Source organism: Apis florea, unplaced genomic scaffold, assembly GCF_048593485.1.
Source record: "Apis florea isolate Af1SG1 unplaced genomic scaffold, ASM4859348v1 contig_2201_pilon, whole genome shotgun sequence".
Classification (NCBI taxonomy): Eukaryota; Metazoa; Arthropoda; class Insecta; order Hymenoptera; family Apidae; genus Apis; species Apis florea.
In genome coordinates this window covers 2,905,872-2,915,897 of record NW_028256542.1, presented here as the reverse complement: position 1 = coordinate 2,915,897, position 10,026 = coordinate 2,905,872, and the positions used below count along the sequence as shown (strand labels likewise).

General features: G+C 34.2%; 1 protein-coding gene across 2 annotated transcripts in view; it reads right to left on the bottom strand.

Moving 5' to 3' along the window:
* Window positions 1-3,819: 3,819 nt before the first annotated feature.
* LOC100868911 (slit guidance ligand) overlaps window positions 3,820-10,026 on the bottom strand; it is a 166,945-nt gene continuing 160,738 nt past the window's right edge. For both annotated transcript variants that reach the window (XM_086917460.1, XM_086917461.1), the window contains exons 28-30: window positions 9,655-9,804; window positions 9,360-9,499; window positions 3,820-9,218 (exon numbers count right to left, since the gene is read on the bottom strand). In XM_086917460.1, the coding sequence (XP_086773586.1) occupies window positions 9,132-9,218; window positions 9,360-9,499; window positions 9,655-9,804 (377 nt within the window). In that variant the 3' untranslated portion in view covers window positions 3,820-9,131. The remainder of the gene's footprint in view (window positions 9,219-9,359; window positions 9,500-9,654; window positions 9,805-10,026) is intronic.

Here is a 10,026-nt window from a genome sequence, read left to right as displayed (position 1 = left end):
TAACTCATTCTCCAAGCCGCCGTGCTACAGGCTTTTCCTCCACCCACGTAACCAACCGCGTATCAATTGAGGGTACTATCACGAGGTCTAGTTCTGTAGAAGGTGTCTCGGAAGTGTCCTGTTAACTCGTCAGTTCCTTCGAGAAACTCTCTTCAATTGGTTATCAGAAATGTTTGTCATCGACCACGAAATTACTGGTCATCAAGATACACCAGATACAAACCAGATTATTGGTATATTTAATAAATGAAGTAATATATATATATTGTAATGAAATAAATTTATTATTATGGTATTAATTTAATTTTGGATGTATTATAAATATTTTAATATGTATAACAGAAGAATTGGAATTGGCGTGGAAATATGGGATAATTTTTTTTTTTTTATCATATGGTTATTAAAGAAATTTTTACTTTATAACATTTGTTAAAAATTTGATTCATTTGACGAATAAAATTTGTAAAATGATAAATGGGAGATAATCTATCGTCAATTATATATAGATACAAATACGTGTTTCGTGTCAATTTAAATTACAATTTTGTTGACACACATTTAATTGAAACACACAATTGTTATATATAAATAGTCAATTGTTAACATTTCGTTTAACGATGATTATTATAATCTCTAAATTCGTCGATTTAGCATGTTTAGCGGCCGTTTAATAAACGATGCGTGATCATTATTCGATAATTATTGTTAAAATGTTCGACCTACATATTATACAGGGTTATACATTTAGCTGCACATCGCGAAACTGCTATTTAGTCCGATATATATATATCGAAATTACTTAACAGTAATTTGTAGTAAAATTAACGGTGTTTGATAGCTGTCACGTATTACTCGTGACTTTATAACCTTGTTTACCAATAGCTCGATAAGAAATACCTTGCAATTCTATATCGGAGGAATTTCTGCATTTTCCATTTACATTTAGTCAAATTAAGTGGATAGTATCTCGTGAGGGAAATATAAAAGGATGAATTATGTTAAAAAAAGTATTTTGTGACGGTGTGATGGTGTAACCGTGACGAGGGACTTGTTCAACGAGGGAATGATTTATTTTTCTAACTGATATTTCGTAAATGATAAAAATATACGTAATGGTGCAGCAGTCCTTGTACAATTTTTTACAAGGCAAAGCACATACAACGAATAAATATATATTCATATTATATATATATATATATGTGTGTGTTGATAGATCGTTTAGTTAAAACCTAGAAAGAATTTACAATGGAACCGAGAAAGTAAGGCTGGTGGTTTGCACACACGTTTAAAATTATACATTGTAGTATATTCACAGCGAAAGAAAGAGAGAGCATTCATAAAAATTTTCACGGCAAAGTTCGTGAATTACATTCAACGAACAAGACACGTTGCATCTAAAAATAAAATGAGATGTTAAAAAGGTGAAAAATGATGGATAGAAATAACGTGGCAAAGACGAGATATTAAATTTTTATGTAATGGATTTGTGAAAATTGTTTTGATTAAAAAAAAAGGAAAATAAGGAAATATCGAATGAACATACGAAGAAATGAAAAATATTGGAAAATAGAAAAGAAATTGATACGATCTTAGTTAGGGAGATATTCAATCTAGATGAGTCTTAAAAGGTTTTAGAATACTTAACATAGTTTCAAGGAGATGAGATTCTAAGAGATCGCGACTGAATTCAGACAATGGCCTTCATTACTCGTGTACAATCCTTAAAATTTTGAGACAATTGAAAATTTGGTGCATTTCCTCTAAAATATCTTTCGAGATTTCTCAATATCCTATTATTTCATAAACAATTGTATCGATCTTTTATTTATAAAGTCTAAATTTATTAAGCTGAAATCTTAAATTAAAATTTTCCTCTTATTTTAATAGTTTTTGAATCGAAACAATTTTCTCATCTTTTTAAACATGTTAAAAATACTGAGTATTACTTTTTTTTTTTTAATAAAAAAATTTCTGTTTTTTTTTTTTATAATTTTGAGTGTAACAAATCGAATTCTTTTTAGTATTATAACAATTATATATATTAATAACACTAACAAGAGTGAACTTAATATATTTTTTGACGTGTTGTATAGATATGTTGTATCATTCGATGATTCAATTGTTCGTTACAATTGCTCAGCATTTCCAATTTTTTCGCATAATTAGAAACGTATCTCAAAAACGGACTACCAGATTTTGTCAAAATATCATATCGAGTTCGATGAGAAAACTCAATATCGCTCAATATCGGGGATTGGACAACGAGATTGAGTTTAATTGCATGGATAACGTTATTCCTGGCAATCGTATATCGCGTAATAGAGTCGTTGACGTTGATTCCATTTAGGCAAAAAAGTCCATTTGCCGATGATACGATATTGCCGATATTTTATCTCTCCTCGTTTTTTTTAGTAGGATTAACTACGATAAGCAATATTTAAATTTTTAGCTTCGTTATTGCCATGTCAAATTTTTTAATACAAATTCTGCATCTCGTGTGTATCGTTTTTAATTAAAAATTGAACTGAAAACCAATATATTGTCGAATATAATATATGGAATTCATTCAAACTATAAATTAACGCTCTCTAAATCGTGTAACGATGATCCTTTTATATCAGAGTTTTCATTATTCGAATAAATAAATTGAAACGCGAGAATTGATAAAAAGATGTGATTCACAGTTTTGTGATTCGTAGATTATCAAGAGATTAATATAAAACGATTAAAATTCAAAAATATTATATATCGGAATATAATATAATAAAAGATTGTTCAAAGATCGCTGAAAATGAATTTCAAACTAGGATTTAAGGCCATTAGAAAGCCATTGGGGTCGTCAAAGTTGTTTCGATGAATGTGAGGATCATTCGGGTCATGTCACTCTTACGTACGTCAAGGTCATTTAAAGGTCACGCAGGCTTCTTCGAAGTTTTATGATCGAGAGACATCAAGTTCATTTGGAAATTAAACGAAGGCCATCGAGGTCGTGCCGCTGGATATTAAAATTATTTCAAGATCATATAGATTATTGTAATCGTGGATCACACATTTTTTTCCCCTGGATTGATCAATTATAATAGATTTCATTGTATTAACATTGGAATCTGTAATTATCTGTAATGCTGTGCATTCATTTGCAAATATTGAATCAATTTATTGTTCGCTTCGTTCGTTTTAGGTTAAATTATTACGGCAATAATAATAATTTGTACGATATAATTTATGAATCTATTAAATGATGTGTTCATGGCCACGAGTTGGCTGACATATTATCTCCTATACTACTGTTTACGTAACTTGCGGAAAAAGATGATACAATGATAAGAAGGAATTGGATTCTACCTCGTTTCAACAAATTGCTTCAATCAAACAAAATTACGATAATAATTTGTTTGATATGTTTTATTCCAAACATAAACTCGTATCAATAAAATATATTGTAGCAATCGAAATAATCTTATTTCGAAGGTTACTGGTAATTGAAAATATATTCGAAATTTAATATTTAATATTTAATGGTTGAAATTTTGTCACAAAAATCTGCTTTTCATAAATGATTATATAATATAATCGTGTATAATTGTGTTCATACTATCTCATAGTATTGTAATACTTGATTTTTCTGATAAAAAAATCTGAAAAAGAACCAGATTGTAACATCAATATACGTTCCATTCTCATAGAAAAATTTTGATTTTCAGAAGCTTGTAAATACTCGTTGCTTAAAGATAAATTGCCATAACAAACAAACAAACAAACCTTCGCCATTAGTTCAGGAGAATGAAGGGAAGAAAACAGCGAAACAAGACTCGAATATCGAGAAGGAACAATAATAATTATATTTATTACGCAGTTTACAGTTATTTAGGTAGTGAGTTGAGTCGACGAAACAAATGCTTCTTCCATTTTTCCCCTTCCCCCCCTCTTTTTTTTTTATTTTTCCATTTCTTTACCCAATAAACGGAACGCACTGCCTCGGACATTAGACGCGGGGCAAAGCGTCGTATCAAGGAATAATACAATTCGTAGGCTGGTCCGAGAACGAAAGCATTTGCTATACTTTTTTTTTTTTCTCTTTTTTTTAAGCGTAAGACTCTTAAAACTGGTATACTTCAGTCGCATGCGCTATTAGTCCACCGATCGAGTGAAATATATTAAGGTTTCTTCGTTAAAGTAAATGTACAAATATAACTCGTTAGGAATTTCGAGCAATCACAAGTCTCGAACACTTCTTCTTCCCCTTTTTCTTCTTTTTCTTCTTCTTCCTCTTTACCTTCTTTCTTCTTCATCCCCCCCACCCGTTTAACACATTTTAAATCGAATCCTCGATCGCCTCATCTCAATTATTGTCCAGTAATAGACGTATTAAGCTTTGTAGAAAACCCTTATATCTTTCCTCCTTTTTTTTTTCTTTTTTTTTCTTTTTTTTTTCTTTTTCTTTTCTAATCCCATTCTATCGATCTTTCTCTGTCTCTTTCTCCCCCTCCCCCCTTCTTTATCGCTCTCGTTTAAACATAGCGCGCGAACGTTAATCTCGTTACAAGGAGAATTACTCGCACGTTATGTTTGGTCGAATGCGGGATTCATTAATGACTACGGCCCTCGCAACTTCCTTCGTGTAATCGGCAGTGTTGGTAATAAGTTTTTTACACTCGTTCTCTGTCTCAGCCTGACTTCTGTTTTTCTCACCTTCTTTTTTTTTTTTTTTTTTTTTTTTAGTTAGTTTAATTAATTAGTTTAATCTTTTTCTTCGAAAGATCGACGAGCTTTCAGAATTTTAATGATTTGATCGATAACAATATTTTTGATATCATAGATAAGAAAATAGATATCTCGATGATCTCGATGGATGAATTTTTTTAATTTTGTTTTATTTTTTTCTTCGAAAAGTGAAGCGAGCGAATGGAGTATCTGGTTGCATTGAAATTTACAAGTTTTTGATTATTTTATTAAACTTTTTAACAAATATTGGAGGGGTTGATAAATATTGTTGTACCTCGATTTTTTCACGAGAGAAATATGTAATTCTTTTTTTTTTTTTTTTTTTTTTTTTGGGAAAATTTAAGAAAGAATTAATCGGACCATTTTTAAAAATGAAACATATTCTCGTAACATAATTCTGAAGTCAATTTGGTCGTACGAATTTTTTTATATTTATTCTAATCTCTCACGTGCTCTACTTTATCTTTCATAACTGTTTTTCCATTCTAAAGATGGAGTTGATGATCAAGCCCCTATGTCGGTATGGAAGATTCAAATAAGAAGCAAGAATATATCCATGTGTATATTCTATATAATAATTATTGGAATAATCATCAATATTCTGAAATCTTTTCAATCACGTGTGCCTATCCTGTTTTCAATTTCATTTCACAAGTATTCAATTCGACACGTTGCTCGTGTTCATTCAAATATTATTACAATTTAAAAGAAGGAAAAAAAATTTTTATTCTCTCAAAATTCTAATCTCTGATATTCTAATTTATGATTAAAAAATATTCGCATTAAGAAGAAGAAGGAAATAAATAATTTGCAAATATATTAAATAACGAGCAACGCGTTAATAACACCAACAATGTCCAGTTTATAAAATTTATAATATGGGAAAGAAATAATTAATTTCGAAACGCAACGCGGTTAGCCAACTTATATTAATGTTAATAATTATGAGTAAAGTAAAATACGCTATGGTACACTTATTTATGTCATTTTTCCTTTACAAGGAGAAAAATCAATAAGAATAACGGTGACGGTGCTACGATATAATGCTTTTCGTCTCGTTTCCGCTTTCTCGATGCTTCCACTCGAAAGAAAAGGGGATACATGATAATAATAAAATAATTCGATCGCGAAGAATGCTATAAAAGTGAACGCAAATTACAAATATAATCGCATCCATGATGCTAATACAACGTTGATAATAAAAAATAAAATAAAGATATCTTATAGAATCGTCGTGTGGGAAAGGAAGAAAATATGACTATATACGATCTAGTCTAAGTATAATAAGAAATATTTTTCTTCTCTGTTGGTCCCCTTTCGGTACGAATTTCGTTTTAATAATTGAAACCTTCTCGATATACGTTTATTATTTTTTTTTTTTCTTTTCTTCATAAATACTCGTCCATTTTACACTTTCTACAAAAATTCATATTATTATACTATATATAAACGTAGAGAATTACACGTAACATCGTGCAACACATTAAATACAATTTTATATAATATATTAAACTTAATTAATCCTTACAAAATAGAAAAATGGTTACAAAATCGTTTAAATATAAAAATCTAAAGGAAAAAAAAAAATCGTTAAATTATTCAACGTCAAGATCGAAGGATTCGACTCACCGTTCACCGTTCGGGCATCGATCTCTCGTTCCTCGGAAATAAATCGCTCGTACCGAAAGGGTTGGAAAAACATTGTGCATTGTGTGTACTGCTGAGTATATTGTCGACTTAAACCCGATTGACTCGACTCTTTGCACTTTTGAATTATTGTTCTTAATATTTTGCCGATAATTTTGACAACGCTAATCGAAAAGAAAAAAAAAGAAGAAAAAAGAAAATAAAAGAAAACAGATAAAAAGATACGACAGACCAAATTGAAAATTAAGTTCAACGTATGTTAAAGAAAATTGAGATTTCACGGTAAAGAACGAAAGTGCAAAGGGCTCGATCATGCTCTAGAAAATTCGTTTGCCTCGAATAAATCGTGGTGTCCGGAAAGTGCGATAAGAACAATCGATCGATAAAGAATAAATCCGGCGAATGATCTCGCGCCAGATCGTTCGTGACGACGAATAAATATACATACGACTTAAATACTGGCAGTGGAAGATGTAATACAGTTATCCGCAGAGTAGGTACACATTTTTTTTTTTTTTTTTAAATATTACGCGAAACATTAAGAGGGACTTAAGTTAGTTAGTCGAACGAATCACGCCACCCCGATGAAAAACAATCGCCTAAAAATCATCATCGTCGACGCTCGATCATTTTAAATAATCCGCTCATACAAAAATAATTACGCGCTCCTCTTTCCTCGGGCATCGTTCGAGGGGGGTCTCGATCGTTCCCGAGAATCACTTTAATTAATTACGCTCGCTTTCTTCTCCATTCTAAAAATTCGTCATTTCTACAAATGGCCGCCCAATCTCTCGACCTGTTTTTCCCTTTCGAACAACTGACACCTAGATGGTGCGATTCGCACGATAGAACCTCGAATAACAGTACCTTAGGCCGTGGAATGAAAGAATCGAGGCTCAGCGAGTCGCTTTCTCGTCTCTCGCTTCGAGACACTTTTCATCACCCTTAATCATTTCTTGCCTTTTGCTATACGTCGCGAGAGGGAACCATTTTAGATTTATTTACAGATTTTTTTTTTTTTAGAATTTACTCGAAGCTGCTCTTTTTTTGTATAGATAGAAAATCGTATAGAACGTGTTTGCAGTTTTATCGATAATCGCCAATGTTGCAACGAAACTAATGATAAAGGAGGCAAGAAACGCGCAGTACGCTTTTTTCTTTTTCTTTTTTTTTTTTCTTTACACATTACATATACTCTTTTCCCCATTGCTAAATACCGAGAGGTTAACTCCTCGTAGAAATAGTAGCTTAAACGATAATTAGAGATAATTAAAATAAGTAGTAAACGAAACGAAACGGAATCGAAATGATGGAAATTGTTCTGTTTGATTGACCATTTTTCGATTGATCATTCGATGTTTGCCCGTGTATACGTATACGTATGTGTGTGTGTTGTGTGTGTGTGGTGTGTGTGCGTGTGTGTGTCTGTTTAATACATATTATGCCAGATACCGATCATCATTTTCTGTGAACATAACTGCCTGTTCGAGAACTTGTTTGTTATTTCGTTACTCAAACGTTTACTCAGAGGACAATAGACCTAACAAACCGTCGAGTTTTCACGATTAACTGGGAAAATTTTGTTCAGAGAAACACGAAAACTCCTTGCACCGTTTCTTCTTCTTATACTTAACTTAGCGACTGTCTTTTACACACGCTGCTCGCTTTCTCTTAATCTCTTTCATTCGTCGATTTGCGCCCGATTAGTTACAATTACAAATAGTCAGGATACGGAAAATAGTTGCGCCAAGCTCACCGCGCTCTAGCCTAAGCTTTCATCCGTTTCCCGGGGTGGAAACGTTTCGAATTGCGGAAATTCCCATCTCTCGGATTAAATTCTCGTTCGTGAAACCGAGAAACCGAAGCTTGCGCGACACCGAACATACAACGAAGGTTGAGAATTTAGGTTCGAAACAACAACGTCCCCCTAGACGATCGATTTTCGAAAAATTGTTCGCCGTGTTACTTCATCGAGCTATATAATAATAATAATAATAATAATAATAATAATAAAATTCCCTCCCCGTTCGACGATGCTCGGCGGGGCACGAGTCGAAGGAGAAGGAAATTCTCCCGAGAGATCGACAATCGTTAAGCGTTCGTGAATACAAAAATTGATCTTGTCTTAACTTCACCCACTACCATCCACCACCGATCGTAATCCATTATTAGATCTATTTCACACTGAGCGAACGATTCATGCGCGTCGTATCGAAGGGAGTAATGGTCGGGGAACACGTTTTTGCGTCGTTTTGTTCGTGGTTCTCCACCAATTTTCCACTCCCCGATCGAGTCGAATCGATACGTCGATTAATATAATATATACCTAGCCCTGTAGTTCTTCAGTTCCTCCTCATCATCTTTAGATCCTCACGCACGCACAATATAATATCTTTCTTTCCACGTTTCGAATAATAATATCACACTGAGCCGGCTGTGTGCTGTTTTTCTTTTCTTCTTCCTTTTGCGAGTGTGTGTGTGTGTATCCATCTTTTTCTTTTTCAATATTTTCTTTTTTCTTCTTCTTCTTCTTTTTTCGTTCGGCCTGGCAGTCCCGTGGCCCCGCACGACTTTCGTCACGCGCCGAGGAGGACTCGCAACCACGGATCCGCGATCGACACTCGCCACATCACCCGTGCGCGTAGAAAGTTCGAATTGGGACACTGTCTCAGCGGTTCTCGGGGGTTTCCTCTCGGTCTCGATACGTCTCGACGCTTATTTATGGAACACCTGTGGCGCTCGGCGTGTTTCGGTCCTGGCTAGTAGCATTTCCGGGTGCACGTGCATTTGCGCACCAGGTCGACGTCCTTCGTGTACCGCATCCCGTCGGCGCAGATCAGTCGCACCTGTCGTAATCAACGCGTTCGATTATTATTATTATTATTATTTTAAGGAAAAAAGTGAAAATTTAGGACGAGTAGAGTTGTTTGACGAAATCGAGATGGGTACAAGTTACGAAATGTTCGATGTTGAGCATTCGATCGTACCTTGCGCCGTTTCGTTTTCCTCGGCAGACAGCAAGAGTTGCCACAACTACCCCAACACTTGGCAAGTTTTACTGGTCGTCGACTCCGACATCCGTTCTCGCTATAATACTCCCTGGTGTGCTCCTTGCGACACGTCGGTGCTGCAACAGAAATATATATATATATATATATACTAAAATTTCTGACTCGACATTCTGCATTGAATTTTCTTTAAAATATTTCTTTCTTAATTTATTAAATATCGTGTAATTATTTGTTTTCAACTACAAATCACACCACGAATCTTCGTGAATACCTTTCTCGCAATACCGTCCTTGCCACCCAGTTTGACACCGGCACGTATACCCATTTCCGATCGGCGATGGCACGCACTGTGACCCCTTCCTGCACTCGTGTCCCGTACACGGATCGGAAATTATCGTGCCAGGCCCCGTCATAACGATGTCTGCAACCAAAGTATCATCGTGTGTCGTCAAATGAGCGCGCCCTTCTTTCAACCCTTTCGTTTCTCTCGAAACGTAGCATCGGTATTTCGTTTTTATCGTCGATTTCTTTTTTTCAATAAACACCGTCGAAGCAACTCGAATCGCCAGGCCATCTTTCTCGAGCGGAGAAGCGAAAGGGTTAATAGGTAAGATAATAATTATTATCTCGAATGCACGCAGGA